This window comes from Delphinapterus leucas, chromosome 20, assembly GCF_059928025.1.
Source record: "Delphinapterus leucas isolate spDelLeu-1000000601 "Yukka" chromosome 20, BTC_Dleu_Yukka2, whole genome shotgun sequence".
NCBI lineage: Eukaryota > Metazoa > Chordata > Mammalia > Artiodactyla > Monodontidae > Delphinapterus > Delphinapterus leucas.
This window is the reverse complement of record NC_143148.1, coordinates 13,116,882-13,138,288: the sequence shown is the minus strand read 5'-3', so window position 1 is coordinate 13,138,288 and position 21,407 is coordinate 13,116,882. Positions and strand designations below refer to the sequence as shown.

General features: G+C 51.2%; 1 protein-coding gene across 1 annotated transcript; it reads left to right on the top strand.

Moving 5' to 3' along the window:
- The first annotated feature begins 117 nt into the window (after positions 1 to 117).
- On the top strand, positions 118 to 18,760 carry DLL3 (delta like canonical Notch ligand 3). The gene is made up of 10 exons (XM_089902853.1): positions 118 to 3,812; positions 3,940 to 4,221; positions 5,077 to 5,134; positions 6,065 to 6,307; positions 7,237 to 7,454; positions 8,527 to 8,749; positions 10,054 to 10,633; positions 10,884 to 10,968; positions 11,308 to 15,045; positions 17,811 to 18,760. Exons 1-9 carry the CDS (start codon positions 3,744 to 3,746, stop codon positions 11,311 to 11,313), a joined length of 1,764 nt encoding a protein of 587 aa, XP_089758979.1. The 5' UTR covers positions 118 to 3,743; the 3' UTR covers positions 11,314 to 15,045; positions 17,811 to 18,760.
- The last annotated feature ends 2,647 nt before the right edge of the window (positions 18,761 to 21,407 follow it).

Below are 21,407 nucleotides of genomic sequence, written 5' to 3'. Positions count from 1 at the left end.
TGGGGGCGATGATAATACCCATTGTAATAGAGTGGCTGCGAGGAGTAAATGGGACAGCTCATGCTCAGGCTGCATGTATATTCAGTGGGGCTTATTGTTACCAGGCCATGTTGGTTCTTCCCAGACTGAAATATCCTGTACCGTTTTGGCAGTCGCCTACCCCCTGGCTGTCTCAGCCTCTCCTGCTCTAGCCAGCATTTAGTGCTTGTACCAGTTAGATACTTTTAAAAACCCTTCCCTGGTATTTGTGAAAAGAATTAAAATGTATTTGAAACTGTGTGGGCCAGATTGAACTTGAACTCTAGATTTTTAAGCAAGGCTCACAGATGTCTACAAATAAGTAACATTTGCAGCCCTCCACCCCCCCCCTGAGGTGTACCATTTGTAATCCAGGAGAGAGTTTCCTCAATATCCTCAGGATTCCCTAGCTTGAGAGCATCTGCAGGATTGAGGGAGGGCCTGTGTTTCCTTTGCAGGTGGCTTTGAGTGTTGGAAACTCCTAACTGAAAGCAAGGTATTTGGGGAACATGATCCTGGGGAGAGAGTTTGTGGACGGAGGGAGCCACTGCAAGTGAGTGCTCGCCGACCACCGGGGGTGACCCATGGGACCTTCTGAGAAGCTTTTGAAATGTGGCTCAGATCTGTCCATCCACGGGGCATGAAAGGAGGAAGTACGCTTGTCCATTGGCCCGTGGCCCTGGGGGTTAAGGTTAGCACTCTGGGTGGCACATGCTTCAGTGTCCAGTGGGTTCCTCCAAGGCCTCTCCCCGACATTGATGCTGGTTCAGGGATGGTGCTGTCTGTCAGGTCACACCTGCTTAAAGCTGGATGGGAGGAGAAGGTTTGACTTGTGCCAGGTGGCCTCTGAGACGCTGCTTACGTGACATGGCGTAGGATGTTTATATCAAATGCTCGGTGCTAGGGCTGCATTAGGGCGTCATCCAGTGGGCAGGATTGGGCCAGCGTTGAGGCATATCCCAGCAGGGGCTGAATTCCCAGGTTGCACGCCACTTGCAAGCCCTGTGACCCTGGGCAAGGTCTCAAGCATCTCAGTTTACTCATTCATAAGAGGTTAATAATAGTACCTCTCATTTGCTTACTCAACAAATATTTCCTAAGTACTGACTGCCAGGCCTCATTTTAGGCACAAGGGTGTACTGGTGAACAAACTAGAGAAAAAGCTCTAGAAAAAAAGGAGCTGATGTTCTCATGGAGGAGACAAAGTGGTCAGATATTTCTTGGGGTAAAATAAATGCATACAGGAAAGCATGGTAAGGAGATAGAGTGGTTTGGGAACAGGAGTGCTGTTTTAGATTGAATGGGACAGTCAGAGAAGGCCTCTTGGGAGGGTGTATTTGAGCAGAGACCAGAATGAAATGAGACAAACCATGGGGATATCTGGGTGTGCCGGGCATGGTCACCCCAGGGCCTTTGCACTTTCTATGCCCTCTGCCAGGAATGTTTTTTCCCCCAGGATCCATATAGCTCACTCCCTCCCCTCCTTCAGGTCTTTGCAGATGTCACCTCAGCATAGCCTTCTGTGGGCTCTAAGGTGGGCACATAAGGAAAAGTCCTAGATAGCCAAAAAGATGCTTGGAAATCCCTTAAAGTACACATACAGACTTGAGAGAATTCACATGAAACACTATCATGCCTGGCAGAAACCCTCAATAAAGGCTGGCTATTTTTACAATCTTTAAAAATTTTGAGATATCTCAGACGTGGAAACTGTTACCTCCCCAGTTATTATCCACGGCAGGAATTTGCCTTCTCCCACAGCTAATAACTGTCCAGATCTCATTTGAATAGTTCCTATAATGGGAGGCTCACTCCTTTACCTACCCCAGTACAGGCCCTAATTTGCCTCCCATTAACTGGGGTCCACAAGGTCTGGCTCTGTGCTTTGGGGCCACAGAACCTGTTTGAGTAGGGGGATGTGGAGGGAGGGCCTTAAATGTCAACCTTAGAATTTCAGAAGCTGGGAGGCACTGGGGAGCCATGGAAGAGTCTATGTAGGAGAGGGACATGGTCAGATTTGTGCTTAGAAAGACCTCATAGGCCAGAGTGGTTGGAGTTGGGATAGAGGAGTCCCCAGGGGCTGTGGGAACTCAGAAGAGGTGCCTGACCCCCTTGGGGGGTGTTAGGGAAGGCCTCCTATAGGAGGTGAAGTCTGGTAACAATTTAAAAAGAAGGAAGTGGAAAGAATGTATCAAGTAGAAGAAAAACCTGTGCAAAGGAACCTGGGATGTTCTGCACAATTGACCATGGCCCTCCCCTGTTCAAAACCCTTCCATGACTCCCGTCCTCAGGATTATGAGAAAACTGTTTAGATTGAGTTCTTTCATTCATTAAAAATGAGCACTTACTGTATGCCTGGCTCTACTGGGCTGTGCTTTATTGAGCACCTTCTCCGAAAGAAAAATATGTACGTATATAATTGAACCTGTATTTCCCCCTATAATTATTAGCTTCTAAGTGTTAAATTTTTTTCTTCTGGAAAAAAAAAAGTTTACTCCGTCTAAAGGGCTTTGCTCAGCACCTGGCAGAGTAAATGATTAGGACCGGAGGGCTGGAACATCTGCTCTAACTGGCTTTCCTTGCGGTGGTCCTGGAATACTAAGGAGCTTCTGGAGGGCGCCGGGTGCCCCCCCGCCCCCCATTCATCCTGGAGTGAGGGAGTGGGCCCCTGATCTGTGAGGACCGAATTTCCTGCCCATTTGCTGCTCACACCTTCCGGAGGCCAAACGGGCAGCCCAGCTGCGGCCCAAAGGGGGAGGGGCGCGGCCGCCCAGCAGATGGCAGCATTTACATACAGCTGGGAGCCCCCTCTGAGGCGGGGGCTCCTCGCCCTAGCGTCTGGTGCATCCGTGATGCGGGTTTGGGGAGGGTGGCTTTGTTTTGGGGAGGGGAAACACTCGAGCATGCGCGCGTGCACACACACACACACACACAGACACACATGGGTCCACAAAGAACACTGGATCTTCATCGTATCCACACAGGGCTACACTCATGGACCTCCCACACCCAGCCTCCTTCACACACAAACCCTCAGCCATTCACAACCTTGCACAGACCTTACCACACACACAAACACACACAGCCACCTAGAGGCACCTGCACAGACCACAAAGTCACAGGTTCCTATGACTACACACAGTGGTGCAGGAGCTAACACATTTTTGTACACCTGAACAGAGAAGCATCTACACAGCCACAGAATCTCAAAAGTCACACAACCATGAAATCATGTACATCTCCATTCTCCCATGCAGGTGTGTGTGCGCGTGTATACACACACAGACACACACACACAGAATCTTAGAATTATTTACAACCTCCCAAAGAGGCTTAACAATATACAATTTCAAGCACATGTGGAGCCACACAATCTGACCTAGACACACAATCACAGTCATGTACACCCTCCAGTAGCTCTGGCTCACACACCACACACAGAGTTTTAAAATCATATCCAACCTCACACACAAGCTTAACCCCCCCCACCCCACCCTATCCTCAGCCACACAAATCGTACCCACAACCGCATATAAGATGTACACTCACTGCATTGCCTGTGGCCACGACACAGTCTCACGGCTGCTCCAGCACGCTCTCCTTCCCCTGCGACCTCCTCCCCTAGGGTCCCCTGCAGCCGGCGGCTGCCCGAAGGGGCGGAGCTGTCCTCTCAGATATAAGGCTCCGGAGCCAGCAGCTGCAGCTCCCAAGACCTCCGGAAGGCCATGGTCTCCCCGCAGATGCCCCAGCTCCTCTCCCCGACGGTGATCCTGGTGCTCTTTTTCCTTCCCCAGGTCGGAGCCCGAGTGGAAAGGGTGGATGGGAGGGTGTGCGACCCGGGGGTCTTGGGGAGGGGGCGCGGGGCGGATGAGACGTCTGGGTCCCCGCAGTCCCCTCACCCTGTACCCCTTTCCGCCCCAGACACGGCCGGCCGGCGTCTTCGAGCTGCAGATCCACTCTTTCGGGCCGGGACCAGGCCCGGGCGCCCCGCGGTCCCCCTGCAAGGCCGGGGACACCTGCCGCCTTTTCTTCAGGGTCTGCCTGAAGCCAGGGATCTCCGAGGAGGCCGCCGAGTCTCCGTGCACCCTGGGCGCGGCGCTGAGTGCGCGCGGACCGGTCTACACTGCGCAGCCCGGAGCGCCAGCGCCTGACATGCCGCTGCCAGACGGCCTCATGCGCGTGCCCTTCCGGGACGCCTGGCCGGTGAGACCCAGCCCCGGGGCACGCTCGTGCTGGGGGCCTTACCCAAACCTCGACTGCCATCTGCCCTCCAACTTCCAAGACCCTGCCCACTGGGGACCCCAAATTCCCGGTAACTCCATCATCTGGAATCTCACATTCTCAGACCCATAAACCCTACCCATAAACCCAAATTTTCTGATTCCGAATTTCCCTCTAGGGAATCCCAGATCACAGCCTTGCATGCCTGGAACCCTGAATTCCCAGAACCCCAAACTCACCTTCTAGAAATCCTCAATTCACAGGACCCTACCCCTGTTCCTTGGGGATCCTTAAACACTGGTATCCTCATCTTTGTCCCCCAATTTCCTTGCACCTAAGGAGACTTTCACACTCTGTCTTGGGGACCCCCAATATCCTCTCACCTTATCTCTTCTCAGACCTTCCAGTTGGGGCCTGTATCCAGGACTTTTTCACCTCCAAAATCCTACTTCCCATCCCACAACCCCAAAAGCATAAAGGTGAACAGAATTGTTTTTGAATTCTAGATGCTTATGCTTTTGGGCAAGTGACTTTCCCTTTTCCAGCCTCAGTATCCTCATCTGTAAAATGGGATCATCATGGTACATTACAGTGGTCCCTTTTGAGAGATTCAACCAGGTATCTTGAGTATAGTGCTTACCACATAGTAAGTGCTCAATAAAGAAAGCCAAAACAGTCATTCCTTGCCTGGGCCAGCCTCTGGGAGTTGTCCCTTGCCTGTCTGGTCCCTGGAATGGTCATCACTCTTTACCTCTTAAAATCTGGGCTTCATTGAGTACCTACCGGCCCTGACCACTGTCTTCATTTTTCGCTCTCCACCTTCCTCCACCCGACCAGGGCACCTTCTCTCTCATCATTGAAACCTGGAGAGAGGAGTTAGGAGAACAGATTGGAGGTGAGTATCTTCAATTCTGGGACTTCAGTGTAGAGTGTGGGAGATCCAGGGAGTTGGGGCCCGATGTGAGGTCCAGGAGGGTGACATGGGGCTGTCTGTAGGGTGGGGCATTCATGGGATTGCTGGACCCATGATGTCATCACAGCTCCCGGAGTGTGGTGCTGGGTGTTGACAGCCCCAGGGCTCTTGGCATGTCGACACAGAAATGTCCTGATACCAGGCAAAGCGGGGTGGGGGCAGGGAGAGGCGGGAAGAAGCTCTCTTACTCTCTTGGAGTCGAAGCAGCAGCGTTTCACAGTCCTGCTCTGTCACCATCTGATTTTGAGAACCCAGGGTACAATATGAGTTACTTTCTGGTTCTTGTAGGCAAAGCTTTGTCACCTTGTCCATACAGAGGGCCTCAGGACCCCTTTGGGATGTTGCAGTTTCACCAGAGAGGTTTCAGGGAGGGATATGGGATGATCTTAACCTTAATTCGAGGGGGACTTTGATGCTATATAAGGCCCAGGGGGGGGGGTTCTGTCACCATTTTGATATAGGAAAATCCTGAGGCACAATTTGGGGGTGTTTTTGACCTCACTTCAAAGACCTGTCATTGCCCCTTGGCCATATTAGGGATATCATATGTCCCAGGGTGTTAGGGGTCTCAGAGCTACTTTAATATACAAAGATTCTGGGGCAAAATATAGGGGCACTTCGGCTTCTCTGGGAGAACTGTTATCATCATGATGGTCACAGGGTTCGCGTCATCGAAGATCCCAGGGCGCATTAGGGGAGTTTGCAGCCTTGCTAAGTAACTGCCATTCTCAGGACTCAAAAGGGGTGTTTTGGCTTCTTAAGATGGGAAGGGAGAGTGCGAGCCTGCGCGCTCCGTCTCCATCCCGAGACCGAGGCGGGCCGCAGCCTAGCACATCTCCCTTCTCACCTCAGGGCCCGCTTGGAGCCTGCTGGCGCGCGTGGCGGGCCGGCGTCGCCTGGCGGCCGGGGGCCCGTGGGCCCGGGACGTGCAGCGCGCAGGCGCTTGGGAGCTGCGCTTCTCCTACCGCGCGCGCTGCGAGCCGCCGGCCGTTGGGGCCGCGTGCGCGCGCCTCTGCCGCTCGCGCGGCGCCCCCTCGCGGTGTGGCCCGGAACTGCGCCCCTGCCCGCAGATTGAGGACAAATGCGAGACACCGCGTGAGTCCTGCGTTCAACCCCACCTCATCCCGTCACGGCCCCTCCGGCTCCTTTCACAACCTAGTTACCCTCTTCAGGGAACTGGGGACCCGAGAACCCCTCGCCAGCTTCACTCATGGTTTTCAGCCTGTTCCCATGATCCAGCTACCACTTTCTGGGAAGCTAAGGACCCTAGACTTCTCTCCAGCCCTGCCTGGGCACTCCAGCCCCCTTCCCTCTTCCCAGCACACTTGTCTCCCCAAAAAAGAACCGCACACCCATTTCCCATCCTTGTACCCCCCAGTTCCTCCCCTAATCCATACTCGCACCCCTTTCCAGATGCTCGGACCCCAAAGCTCTTCTAATTCTGGGGCCCTCCCTACCCCCACTCAGGAGGTTTGGAAGCTCCTCCCATCCCCCCCCAGGGGTTCCACCATCCTCCCTCCCTGTGATCACACTCTAGACCCCACTGCGTTCTAAAGCTTGGGGTCCCCCAACCCACCCTAGATATCCCAATGTCTGAGCCCCACTGAAGCCCCTAGGACCCCCAGGCTTATCCAGATCCTCCCAGACCTCCCCTAATCCAAGGCCCTCCCATTTCCCCTGAAAGGCCAAGGGTCCCTCCTCAATCCTCTTCCTTCATTCTCCTCTCTCCAAGCTCAGACCTGGGAACCCCCACTCCATTCTCCTTCCAAGAGCACAGACTCTGGAACTCATTGGTCTGGGTTCAGATCCTAGCTGTGCCACTTCCTAGCTGGGTAAATCACCCTGCCTCTCAGGGCCTCAGTTTCCCTGTCTGTAAACTGGGAGTCACAATACCATCTAGCCCATTGGGTTGACAGTCACAAAGATGAAACAAGTGATGCACGGAAAGTGCTCAGAAATTTCTCTGATTTCCTATCCTCCCTTCATCAATATTCCTCTTCCCTCTGCCTCTCCTTCCCCCATAGCAGCATGTCGAGCAGGCTGCAGCCCAGAGCACGGCTTCTGTGAGCAGCCCGATGAATGTCGATGCCTGGAGGGCTGGACTGGGCCCCTCTGCACAATCCCTGTCTCCACCAGCAGCTGCCTCAGCCCCAGGGGCCCATCCTCTGCTACCACTGGATGCCTCGTACCCGGGCCTGGGCCCTGTGACGGGAATCCGTGTGCCAACGGAGGCAGCTGTAGTGTCAGTATCACACACACCCCCACCCCCCGATCCTAGGTAATACTTTTCCCAGGGAGTCCCCTGTCTGGGGCTCCATGAGACAACAGCCTTGAGGGGGGGGCGGCTGGGACAGCTATCAGGGAGGGCTTCCTGGAGGTGTCCAGCCTGCATCTGGGGCCTTGAAGTAGGATGACATGTTGGGGAGAGCAGCCCCAGTGGGTGGGACCTAAAGGTGTAGATGTGGGAATGATGAGGGGTCCTATCGGGCCACAAACTGCCCCGCCTATGGGGTAGAGAACAAGTCAGAGCTCAAGGTAGGGGTGGTGGGGCCGAGTGGGTTGAGGATTAGGGAAGGGCGGGCATCAGAGAAGGCTTCTGAAGATGGACCCGGGCTGGGGCTTCTGAAGTAAGCCCCATTTGGCAGACAGGAGGCGACTGGAGAAGCTAGACCGGATGAGTGGCCTGGGGGAAAAGAAGGTGTGGTGGTGGGAGTGAGCCTGGGATGAACCAGAGCCTGGTGTGGGCCACCTGGACACTGCCACCACGGGACAGTGAGAAACGCTCAGCGTTCAAATTAGGGGGAGGGCCTGAGAAGGGGAGATCCAGGGAAGGCTCCATGGAGGAGGTGGGCTTAGAGCTAAGACCTGGAATTAGGCCTGGGCCATGAGGACAGCATCGGGGAGGGCAAACAGGGCAGGCAGCATTTGGCAGCAAAGGTGTAGAGGTGGGAACGGGATCTCTCCGGGCCTCCAGAGCCTCCCATCTGTGGGGTTGGATGTGCAGACCCAGAAACGTGGAACAGAGAGTTTGTCTCGGCCTCAGGGACTTCCTCGGTGAGGCCTCTACACCCTAGGAGGTGGGACTAGACCAGGAGCAGCCCCCCAGTGGTCAAGACTGAGGAAGGGGGGACTTCCCTGGCGGTCCAGTGGTTAAGACTCCGTGCTTTCACCGCAGGAGGCATGGGTTCAATCTCTGGTCAGGGAACTAAGATCCCTCATGCCGCACCGAGCGGCGAAAAAAAAAAAAAAAAGGCTAAGGAGAGGGATGGGATTTCTAAGGAGATGCTGACCAAAGTCCTCTTGCCTGTGCCCAGGAGACCCCGGGGTCCTTCGAATGCACCTGTCCCCGTGGGTTCTACGGGTTGCGGTGTGAGGTGAGCGGGGTGACATGTGCGGATGGACCTTGCTTCAACGGCGGCTTGTGTGTGGGAGGTGCGGACCCCAACTCTGCCTACATCTGCCGTTGCCCGCCCGGTTTCCAAGGCTCCAATTGTGAGAAGAGGGTAGACCGGTGCAGCCTGCAGCCATGCCGGAATGGTGAGGTGGGGAGCACAGAGCGGTGAGGGTGGGGAGTGGGGGTCCCTGCATGGTCAGTGGGCAAGAGCAGGGCTTGGCTCACACAGTCCCGGGTGGGGATCCTGACTTTGCCTCCTCTCGGTCTGCAGCTGGGCTCCCCTCTGCCCAGCCTCAGTTTGCTCTTCTGTAAAATGGGCGAGGTGACATTCCTATCTCATAACTATTTGTTGAGCATCTACTGTGTGCCAGGCCCTGTTCCGGGGATACAGTAGGGAATGAGATGAAAATCCCCACCCTCACAGAGGTGATGGAGCAGAGAGACAATAAAGTAGATCAATGAGTAAATATAGGAGGTTTTGTGGTGATAAAAACTAAGAAGAGGGAATCCCCTGGTGGTTAGGACTCTGTGGTTCCACTGCAGGGGGCATGGGTTCAATCCCTGGTCGGGGAGCTAAGATCCCAAAAGCCGTGAGGTGCCGCCAAAAATAAAACAAACAAAAAAAAAAAAAAAGAAAAAAAAGCCAGAAGGGGGATGAGAAGTAGTGTGTATGGGGTGGCAGGTTGACATTTTAGCTAGAGTGGGTAAGGAAGACCATGCTGCAGGTAGGGAGGCAGCCGTGTGGGGATCTGAGGGAAGAGTATGTTCCAGGCAGAGGGATGAACAAGTGCAAAGACCCTGAGGTAGGAATATGCCTGGTGTGTTCAGCATCGCAGGGAAGCCAGTGTGGTTGGAGCAGAGGGAGTGAGGGTAGGCTGGTGAGAGATGAGGTCAGGGAGGTGCCTGGGACAGATCCTGTAGGGCTTCATGTGTTATGGGGAGGATTCTGGTGTTACCCTGAGATGGAGCCAGAGGAGGGTTGGGATGGAGGAAGAATCGGATGGCTTTCTGGAGGAGGGGACACCTGAGCACAGACCTGGAGGATGAGCTCGAGAAGAGAACAGGTGAAAAGAATGAGAGAAAAGGAGGAAGGGAAAAGGGAGAAGAAGGCATGGGCAAAGGCCAGATGGTTCAAACCCGTCGTTCCAGAACTGTTGAAACTATTTCAGTACGGTTAAAGCCGAGAGAAAAAGAGAAAGAGACCCAGAGAATCAAAGAGGTATGAGGCCGAGTTAATCCAAGACTTCACCAGGGGGAAAAGAGGCGGGTCGGTTTTACAGGCAAACTCCCAGAGGCTGGCCCTAGAGTTAGACGGTAGAGGGGCGCCCAGAGAAAAAATGAGGGCGGGGATCACCGAGCTGAGAAGAAATCGCGGGCGGGCTTCGAGCGGCGGGCCTGGGGGACTCCCCTCAATCGGGCCGCGCCCCTGACGCCCTCTTCCCCACAGGCGGGCTCTGCCTGGATCTGGGCCACGCCCTGCGCTGCCGCTGCCGCGCGGGCTTCGCGGGGCCGCGCTGCGAACACGACCTGGATGACTGCGCCAGCCGCGCCTGCGCCAACGGCGGCACCTGCCTGGAGGGCGGCGGCGCGCGCCGCTGCTCCTGCGCGCTGGGCTTCGGCGGCCGCGACTGCCGCGAGCGCGCCGACCCGTGCGCCGCGCGCCCCTGCGCCCACGGCGGGCGCTGCTACGCGCATTTCTCCGGTCTCGTCTGCGCCTGCGCGCCCGGCTATATGGGCGCGCGGTGCGAGTTCCCGGTTCACCCCGACGGCGCAGGCGCGTTGCCCGTGGCCCCGCCGGGTCTGAGGCCGGGGGACCCGGAGCGTTTCCTTTTGCCACCGGCTTTGGGACTGCTGGTGGCCGCGGGCTTGGCCGGCTCTGCGCTCTTGCTGGTCCACGTGCGACGCCGTGGCCCTGGCCGGGATACTGGGTCTCGCTTGCTGGCGGGGACACCGGAGCCATCGGTCCACGCGCTCCCTGATGCACTCAACAACATGAGGACAAGGGAAGGTGCCGGGGATGGCCCGAGGTGAGGGGCTTGGCCGCAGACGTAAGCCTTGTCCCTCTCGGCTTCTTGCATCAATCTCCGTAGTGCAATTGGCCTGATTCCTTGATGGGCCTTCCTTGATTGGTCCCTTTCTCTTATCCCAGCTCCAACCTTTTTCTGGTTGGGTCGTTTCACAATTCCTCTGGTTGGCTTTGGGTTCCCTTCCTTGGTGGGTGGGAAAACAAGATATGAGAATTTAAAGTGTCTGGATCTTACTCTTTTCCTCCCGCAGCCCGTCCTCAGATTGGAATCGCCCTGAAGATGGAGACGCTCGTTCGGTTTACGTCATATCTGCTCCTTGTATCTATGCTCGGGAGGTAGTTACCCACCTTTCCCCACCCTGCACACGTTGGGCATGCTGGGCAGAGGCAGCTCCTGCTTTTCCTGTAGCTCTCCTTTATCTGTAAAATGAAGAGGGTAGTGTCTCTGGAAGATCCTCTGCCCATTTTTCAGTTTTGACTTAATTTAGTTCTATCTTGCATGCCTTTTGCTATCGTTTTGAGCTACTTGGCATCTTCTCTTTGGATGACCTTTGGGCCTCAAGAGGTCACAGTGGGGAGCCTCAGCCAGAGCTTCTCCACTGATTTCCACTCACTGGGGAGAGGGAGGGGAGGTAGAGGGTCAGACCTTTCTAATGTTTCCTACTTTGTTTCTAGGCCTGAGCTGCCCCTTCTCCATCAGCACCTGGGGACAGAACCTGGATATTTTTGTATTCTCTGCTTCAGACACTTTGGAGTTCAAGCTGGAAGGGGTGAAGGGGAGGGTTTTACCATTGGAAGTTGTACATAATGGTTATTTATATCGTATCTCTTTTTCTCTCCCCATCTCTCCAGAGACATCTATAAAGGCTCTTAGTTTGATCAGCTTTGACTCATCAAGTTGAGTGCTTTGTATGTGGTTTTGGGGCTGAGGTGAGAGATTTTGTCTCCCAAGAATAATAGTCAGGACTCTACTGCAGGGGTCAGAAACAACTCAAAGTAGTTTAAATAAACAAGAGAATTTATTAGTTTATAAAAGTGAAAATCCTGTGGCAGGTGGTAGCTTTAGCAGGGCTAGATTCAGGGGCTCAGTGTTTTCCTCCAGTTGTCTCTAGGATGACTTCATATGTAGACAGGCTTTCATTGGCCCTGGCTTGTCACATGGCCTTGCTCAAACTAGGGGCCAGGCAGTATGGCTTATTTTGATTGGCCAGGCTTGGCCGTCTGTCTAGTGCGTGACAGGGATTAAGGTCAGCCTGTCCAAACCACATGGAATATGTGGGCAAAGGAGTGTCCCTTTCTGTATCAAAAATCAGCATTTGTTACTAGATATAAGTACTGTACGTGGCAGGCAAACGGACAGAACCAGTCAGTGAGAGCAGAAAGTAACTATTTTACAGGGGAATGGGAGGCTCAGAGAGTGGAGTAACCGCTGCAGCTCCTTCCTGATGAGATGGAACAAATGTAGGTAAGATCTAGCAGAGAGGGGGGACCTTCCTAAATTTGGGGACTATCCTAAGACAGTTCATCACACATCTAATACTGCTTCTACCACTGAAAATATAAAAAGCCTGCATCAGCCAATTTCTGCCAATCCTCCTTCCCCATATTTTCTAGTGGGGAGTAGGCTGGGACAGTGGCCAAGCACTTTTGGAAATGAGCAAAATCATAGGAACTGAAGATGAGAGAACAGAGAAAAGTAACAAATGGAATATAGCAACAAATGAACAAATGAAGGAGTCCTTTTATTAGAACATCAGCCAAGGGATCCACATGTTCTTTTAATTCAGTCAACGGTACCATATATTGAATAAATACTTATACATACAAATTCTCCTTTCAAGTTTCACTATATTGAATTTCTGTGTCAAGAGATTTAACTGTACCATTAAGGAATATGGACATTGAAACAAAAGCATACTATCAAATGATATTTAAATTGAGATTAAAGGCAGACATCAACACCAGCCCATTGTTCCTTCAAAGACAACGCGATATTCAGAGGCCGAGTCTTTGCTGCCTTGAACAAATTATACCACCTGCCGAGAGAGCAGAACTCAATTTAAAAGCAAAGATGGGAAACTGTGTTACACGCATCATGTATTTTTTAAAAAATTTATTTTTAGCTGCGTTGGGTCCTCGTTGCTGCGTGTGGGCTTTCTCTAGTTGCGGTGAGCGTGGGCTACTCTTCATTGCGGTGAACGGGCTTCTCATTGCGGTGGCTTCTCTCGTTGCAGAGCAGGGCTGTAGGTGCGCGGGCTTCAGTTGGTGCAGCATGTGGGCTCAGTAGTTGCGGCATGTGGGCTCAGTAGTTGTGGCACACGGGCTTAGTCGCTCTGTGGCATGTGGGATCTTCCCGGACCAGGGATCGAACTCGTGTTCCCTGAATTGGCAGGTGGATTCTTAACCACTGCGCCACGAGGGAAGTCCCTTCATTGTGTATTTTTGATCAGTGACTGCATGCAAGCTGAAGGCAGCAGCTGAATCCCATGGATTCCCCCCTTTGATGCACTTCTGGTGTCAAGGATGCCTCACCTATCTCAGAGTCTTGGCACCATCACTGTACATGTTGGTGAGTCATCACAGGAACAGTACTGGCTGGATTATCAAAGAGTGATGACCAGAGTCCTCTGATTCACCACCACAAGGGAAGAGTCCCACACCCAAGTCTGGAGGCCCTTTAAAGTGCAGGCTCTGTTTTATCGCTTTGCCTCATAGGCTGCTGCAGGCTCAGCCTAAGGTCGTAGCCTCTGGGGCAAGGAAGACTATCTGAGATGATCAGAGCTTGCAGGGAAGAGAAAGTTATTCTGGTCCAAATTCTTCACTTTAAAGGTGAAAGGAAGCAGGGCCCCAGAGGAGTAAGGTGGAAGGCATTGCACACCAAGGAGAAACTTGTCATTTTTTTTCTCTTTTGACAGAGCTTTAAATCTTTAAATCAGGCATACACTTATTGCATTTAGCACAATGGCAGTAGCAAATAAAGCAACCTAAATGATCACTCCAAAAAAGCACAAACCAAGACAAAAAAACCAAAAAGCCTACAAATGCACAGAAATCAGACTGCTTTGGTTCAGACCTTGGTTCTGCCATGTATTCAGACAAGTCACTTTACCTCTCGGTGCCTTAATTTCCTTATCTGTAAAATGAAACGTAGTAGAATCTGCTTCACAAGTTTGTGAGTATTAAATGAGTTAATAAGTACAAAGCATTTTACAACAGAGGCTGGCATGCAATAGATGCTCAGTAAATATTACTTCTCAATATTATGCTATAAGAGGAAAGCCCATTTGAAGTTCATTTCACAGAGGGGCAAAGTGAAGCCCAGAGAGGGGTAGACGCTTGCCTAGCATCGCACAGAAAATTCAGTGTCTTTCTTGATCTTCCTGGTTTCGGGGACCCAGGCCCAAGGTTTAGCACAGGAGGGGCTCTCAGGGGTTGGGAAGCACAGTGGACTTCGGTTTGAAACCCTTCCATGAATCTGAATAAGGTCTGTACCTGACCTAATAGTATTGGACTGGACTTCCCTGGTGGTCCAGCAGTTAAGAATCCACTTGTCAGCGCAGGGGACATGGGTTTGATCCCTGGTCCGAGAAGATCCCACATGCCTTAAGGCAACTAAGCCTGTGTGCCACAACTATTGAGCCACACGCCGCAACTAGAGAAAGCCCGCGCGCAGCAATGAAGACCCAACACAGCCAAAAATAAATAAATAAATTGAGAAGTTAAATATGTTTATTAATTGATTATAAAATAAAATCTGCATTTTCAAGGAGAAAAGTCCTTTCCAGAGGTTTAGCAGATATGCTCTTAAATCTGATTGGCCATACTGGGGTCAAATGTCCATCTCAGGCCAATCAGTCCCTAGCAAATAGGAATGGATTGCCAAGCTCAGAGCAGCAATTCTCAAATTGTTTGGTCTCAGGCCCACCTACACTTGTAAAAGTTATTGATCGTCCCAAACAGCTTTTGTTTATGTGTATTCATCTACTGTTATTCATATCTTAGGAATTAAAACTGAGAAATCCTAAAACCAATTTAAAACAATAAGCCCATTACATGTTAACATAAATAATATTTTTTATGAAAATATAATCATTTCCCCAAAAAAATAATTCAGTGAGAAAAGTGACATTGTTTTACATTTTTTGCAAATCTTGGAGCATTTAGTCCCTTTATATTTAAGGTAATTAATTAATTAATTAATTATTTTTATTTTTTTGCCGTACGCGGGCCTCTCACTGTTGTGGCCTCTCCCGTTGCGGAGCACAGGCTCCGGACGTGCAGGCTCAGCGGCCATGGCTCACGGGCGCAGCCGCTCCGCGGCATGTGGGATCTTCCTGGACCGGGGCACGAACCCGTGTCCCCTGCATCGGCAGGCGGACTCTCAACCACTGCGCCACCAGGGAAGCCCTTAAGGTAATTATTGATATGTATTTTTTTTTTCTGCACCATGAGGCTTATGGGATCTTTAGTTCCCCCAGCAGGGATCGAACCTGGGCCCTTAGGAAGTGAGAGCGTGGAGTCCTAACCACTGGACTGCCAGGGAATTCCTGATATGTATGTTCTTATTGCCATTTTGTTAATTGCTTTGGATTTGTTTTTGTAGGTCTTTTTTTCCCCTTTCTTTTGTTCTCTTCTTTTGTGATTTGATGACTATCTCTAGTGTTAGGTTTGGATTCCTTTTTCTTTTCTTTTTCTTTTTTTTTTTTTTTTGCGGTACACGGGCCTCTCACTGTTGTGACCTCTCCCGTTGCGGAGCACAGGCTCCAGACACGCAGGCTCAGCGGCCATGGCCCACGGGCCCAGCTGCTCCGCGGTATGTGGGATCTTCCCGGACTGGGGCACGAACCCGTGTCCCCTGCATCGGCAGGCGGACTCTTAACCACTGCGCCACCAGGGAAGCCCTACTGTGTGTGTGTTTTTTTTTAATATGTAATTAATTAATTTTTGGCTGCACTGGGTCTTCACTGCTGCACGCGGGCTTTCTCTAGCTGCGGCGAGCGGGGGCTACTCTTCGTTGTGGTGCACGGGCTCTAGGCGCGCAGACTTCAGTAGTTGTGGTGCACGGGCTTAGTTGCTCCGCGGCATGCGGGACCCTCCCAGACCAGGGCTGGAACCCGTGTGCCCTGCACCGGCAGGCGGATTCCCAACCACTGTGCCACCAGGGAAGTCCCACAATTACTGTTTTTTGACATCATATTTTACATCTAATTGTTTTGTGTATTCCTTAACTGCTTATTGTGGATACAGATTGTGGATACAGATTTTACTACTTTTGTCTTTTAACCTCCCTACTAGCTTTGTGTGTGGATGATTTCCCACCTTTGCTGTATGTTTGACTTCGCCAGTGAGCCTTTTCTTTCCGTAGTATTCTTTTTTCTAGCTGTGGCCTTTTTTTTTTTTTTTTCCGCTTAGAGAAGTTCCTTTAACATTTGTTGTGAAGCTGGTTTGATGGTGCTGAATTCTTTTAGCTTTTGCCTGTCTGTAAAGCTTTTGATTTCTCCATCAAATCTGAATGTGAGCCTTGCTGGGTTTCCTCATTTAAAAAATCTTATTTCTCTTTCCTCTTCTACTTGTATCACAGAGTTCTATCTTCAAGCTTGGTAATTCTCTTTTCCATATAGTGTGCTCTATTTCCAGTGCTTTCTAATGCATTCTTCATCTCGTTTATTTTGCTCTTCCGCTCCAGAATTTCTGTTTGATTCTTCTTTAGAGTTTCAATCTCTTTGGTAAAGTATTTCTTCTGTACATTAATTTTATTCCTGAGCTTACTGAACTACCTTTCTGAGTTTTCTTGTAGCTCCTTGAGTTTCTTCATAGAGCTATTTTAAATTCTCCATCAGTGAGATCTCAGTAGTCTGCGACTTGAAGTTTGGTTTCTGGAGAATTGTCATTTTCTTTCGTGTTACAGTGTTACCGTGGTTCTTCATGGTGCTTGATGAGTTGCTCCTCTGCCCATGCGTCTGAAGTAGGGGACACCTTTCTGCTTGATGCTAACGATTTAACAGATTAGAAACTGAGGTGTTTCAGGGAGTTCCCTGGCGGTGCAATGGTTAGCACTCGGCGCTTTCACTTCCATAGCCCCGGTTCTGTCCCTGGTGGGGGAACTAAGATCCGGCAAGCCAAGGGCCACGGCCAAAAAGAAAGAGAAAAAAAGAGAGAAAAAAAAAAAAAATTGAGGCGTTTCTTCTGTTTTCCAGTAGGTGGTGATATAGCACAAGGTTTGGGTTTCTCTTCCCTGCGCCGCCTCCGGTTATGTTTGAGAGTCTGCATTTTCCACACTCCACTGCCTTTATCGTTGCTTCAAGCCCTCTTTATTGCTCCTTGTGCCACCGGGGTCATTGGTGCCTTGTTTCCTGCTGGAAACACCACCAGGTGTTTCCGCCTGGGACTCGGAGATGGTGTGCTCTTCTCTTACATTCAGGATCCCCACCCCTTGCAGACTCCGCCCCTGGGGGAGGGCGAAGGTGGCGATGGTGGCGGGGGAGCGGTGTTGCACCTGGCGCCTCTGCCAGTATTGTAAGGTTTGCCGGCTCCACCGCTGCGAGTGGGTGGCCAGGGGTCAGAACTGTGGATGCCTCAGCAGCTGGAGGGATGGGATCTCAGGCTCCACTGCTACCGGTGACTGTGGGCACCGCTGCCGCTGGGAGGTTAGAGTCGTGTGTGCCGCTTCCTCTGCTATTGTTACTCGCTCTCTGGGACTGCGGCCTCAGCTGCCATGGCAGGAGAGCTGGGTTTGCGGGAACCACCTCCCTGTTCCCTCAGTTCCGCCTGCTCTGTGTGTCCCTGTACATCCCTCTGTAGCTGTTCAGATGTGTGAATTCTCTGGACACCTGGTGTGTTGGACAGAGGTACCTTTGTTGTGTTGTGGATATTTTAGCGGTTGTAGATTGAAGAGACAGAGTTTTTCATCTGCCATGTTGCTGACATCATTCTTCTGAAACAGTTATTTTTCATAAAACTGTTAACATGTAACTTTTTTTTTTTTTTCGGTGTCTGTGCCTGACAGGCCTGTGGGATTTTAGTTCCCTGACCAGGGATCAAACCCGGGCCCTCGGCAGTGAGAGCTTGGAGTCCTAACCACTAGACCACCAGGGACTTCCCTAATGATTTTTAAAAATATTAAAAAATGAAGGGCTTCCCTGGTGGTGCAGTGGTTAAGAATCTGCCTGTCAATGCAGGGGACATGGGTTTGAGCCCTGGTCGGGGCTCCACATGCCGCGGAGCAACTAAGCCCGTGCATCACAACTACTGAGCCTGTGCTCTAGAGCCTGCGATCCACAACTACTGAAGCCTGCGCACCTAGAGCCTGTGCTCCGCAACAAGAGAAGCCACCGCAGTGAGAAGTCCGAGCACCGCAACTAAGAGTAGCCCCTGCTCGCCACAGCTAGGGAAAAGCCCGCGCACAGCAACGAGGACCCAATGCAGCCAAAAATAAATTAATTTAAAAAAAAAAAAGAAAAGAAAGGACATGAAGTCATCACTTGTCTTACTTGTAGGCTTTGGATAATTTTTCATAATGTAACTGTCGATATTGTTAACATTACCCCCATTTTACAGATGAAAGACTGATCCAGAGAAGTAGAGTAATTCACCTTAGAGCTCACTGCTGGTAAGAAGTGGAATAGGGATTTGAACCTTGACAGTCCAGCTCCAGTATTCGAGTATCTCATTGGCTCAGCCTAGTTGAAGTGCCACTGTTGATCAAATCAACTACAGTTGGAGGGGAAGTGAAGTCACAGAGGTCAAATAGCATTAAGAGGGTGGGGTGAGATTCCTGGAGAAAGGAGGACATAGTGGGTAGCCATCTCAAGAAGTGTCTTCTAGAGTCAGAGTGGAGTCCTGGGAAAAAATTTTCTGGTCAGCACTCCAGTTCATTCCTAAAGGTGGTCCATTTTGGCAATCACTGATGAATTGATTATTAGTATGAGTTTTGGAGGCAAGAAAGCCGGGTTTGAGCCCTAATTCTACTGCTTCTTAGCTGTGTGAACTTGGGTAAGTGTGATGATAAATTCTGTGTCCACTTGGCTAGACTATGATGACCAGCTGTTTGGTCAAACACTAGTCTAAGATGTTGCTGTAAAGATATTTCCTAGAAGTGATTAAGATTTATAAACAGTTGGCTCTAAATAAAGCAGACTTGCCTCATCTGATTTATAAACAGTTGGCTCTAAATAAAGCAGACTTGCCTCATCTAATCACTTGAAGGTATATATATATATATATATATATATATATATATTTTTTTTTTTTTGGCCATGCAGAGCCAAAAAGATCTTGCGGGATCTTAGTTCCGTAAGAGCAAAAACTAAAGTTTCCTGGAAAAGTGGAATTCTCCTCTAGATTGCAACATAGATATTCTCCCTGAGTTTCCAGCCTTCACATTCAGGACCACAACATTAACTTTACCTAAATCTCCAGGCTGCTGGCCTGCCCTACAGATTTTGCACTTGCCAGCCTCCACAATCCTGTGAGCGAATTCCTTAAGATCTCTTTCTCTCTCTGTATATACAATATATATGTATACATATACAATATACATTACACACACACACACAGAAAGACAGAAGCCCACGTGCCTAGAATATGGCTTTCCTATTGGTTTTATTTCTCAGAAGAACCCTGACTGATACAGCTAGTAAGCTTCAGTTTTCTCATCTATAAAATGGATATGCTAATACTCTTTACCTCACGCCATGGTGAGAATTCTGTGAGATGCCATAAATAAAGCACCAAGATCTGTGCCTGGATCACCATAAGCTCTCAACCAATGGAGATGGTGGTTATATCATCTGTGGTGACCGGTTTCCAAAGATGGCTCCCCATAAACCAGTGCTCAGGATTCACTTCCTTGGGTACTGCCTCTCCTCCCTGAAATGGGCTGGGCCTATGTAACCCACAGAATGAGGCGGATGTGTGCTAGCTCTGGGCCTGAGACTGAAGGCCCGGCAGCTTCCCACCTTTGCACTTTCGGAAGCCCTGAGGCGGCCACATAAGAAATCTGGCTACACTATTGGAGAGCAAGGTGGAGAGGAAGAGGGTTTGAAACTGCATAAAGGGAGAGGCCCAGCCTTCCAGCCTTTTCCCACCAATATGACAGGCATGTGAGTGACCCGTCCAGGACATTCCAGCCCAGCTGAGCTCCTGGCCACCATCACGTGGAGCAGAACTGCTGAGCTGATTTCGGTCAACCTACAGAAGAGTGAGCAGTGATAAAATGGTTGTTGCTTAAAGCCATTAAGTTTTAGGTTGGTTAGTTACACAGCAAGAGATAACTGGAACATCAATATTAGGGGACAGAGACTAATTTCCCCCAGAATTCGTAAAGAGAGGCCAGTATTGGTTTGGAAGAACCATCATGTTAATTGCATTGGACTTTGTCCCTAATTCCCAGAAGGTAACCTATAAATCTTTGGAATTTCCAGCGATAGTGCTACCGAATGCAAGTCTGTGTGCCTGACGCACAGTGAGGCCAAACAATACTAAAACGTCCGAGTTTGGAGCAGAGAAAGGTTTATTGCAGGGCCATGCAAGGAGATGGGCGGTTCACGCCTGAAAAACCCTATAAACTCCCTGAAAGCTTTCAGCAAAGCCCTTTTATAGCAATGGTGAGGGAGGGGCGTGGTTAGTTGTAAATTTCTTGGTGTCAGATCCTTTGTTCTTGAGGTCAGGTCACGGTCAGGTAATGATGTTCCTGTAAATCTCCACCCAACAAATGTTATTCTCTGTTCTGACAAGAAAGGGCAAGGTCCCAAGGCTCAACTTTCACCCTCCGAGGTCCAGGTCCTGGCTGAGAGGAGGGGGTCCCTGCGGGGGCCAGTTACCCTGCCCAGGAGCGTTCGTCTGACACCCAGTCTGGTTCCTCCCGGCTGAAGAGGTAGACCCCAGCTGGCAGTGCCCTCAGGACCAGGTCCCCAGACCCTGCACAGCTGTCATCACTGAGGGAGCCAGACGCCTAGGACCCAGCCGGCCCTCAGGCTCCTCAGGCCGCCCAAACGTTGGGGGCCAGGTCCCGCAAACTGCGTCCCACGCAGACTGCCGCTGCCATTAGGTCGCAGAGGTGGGGATGGGGGCGAGGTTCACCGCAGCCTCAAGGTCTGGGCCCGGCCAGTGGGGGGCCTTGGCGAGGGCTCTGGAGCCCTGCAGGACACAGCCCCCAGCCTATCCCCAGCCCCCCAGCTCACCTGCTGGCCCAAGGCCAGAGTGCCTGGAGGGCCCCCGGGAGAAGGCCGGGATCCGCCTCTTACCTCACTTTTCCCCAGAGAACCACCAACCGCCTGACTGGCAGAAGGGGCCCTCTAACCGGCCAGGCTAGCGGTCTCGCTCTAACGGTCCCGCATTAGCGGTCTCCCGGTAACGGTTGCCTGGTAACTGTAGCGCCAGAGGCAGCTATGCGAGGGACCTGTTCGTTACAGGGCAACGGTTGCCCGGTAACTGTCGCGCGGTAACGGCCGCCCCATCCCCATTACAATAGGAGTGTCTGTTACTGGTGTGTGTGGGGAACCCCTTGGGCCATCCCTGAGAGTCTTAGAGGGTTTAAGCCTCGCGATTTCGGCCTAACTTCAGGGCTCGCTGAGCGTCCCTGGTTGGTAAATGCTCTGCACCTGCCGGAGGATGACGCATCCCTGAGGATGGCAGTAATATGTTTGGGACTCTCCCAGACTTGGTCCTACTCGTCTTTTTTTCCTTTAGCTGGTTATGATTTGTATCCTTTGCTATCATGAAATTGTAATCATAACTGTAATGCTTTCTTGAGTTCTGTGAGTCTTTTTTTTTTT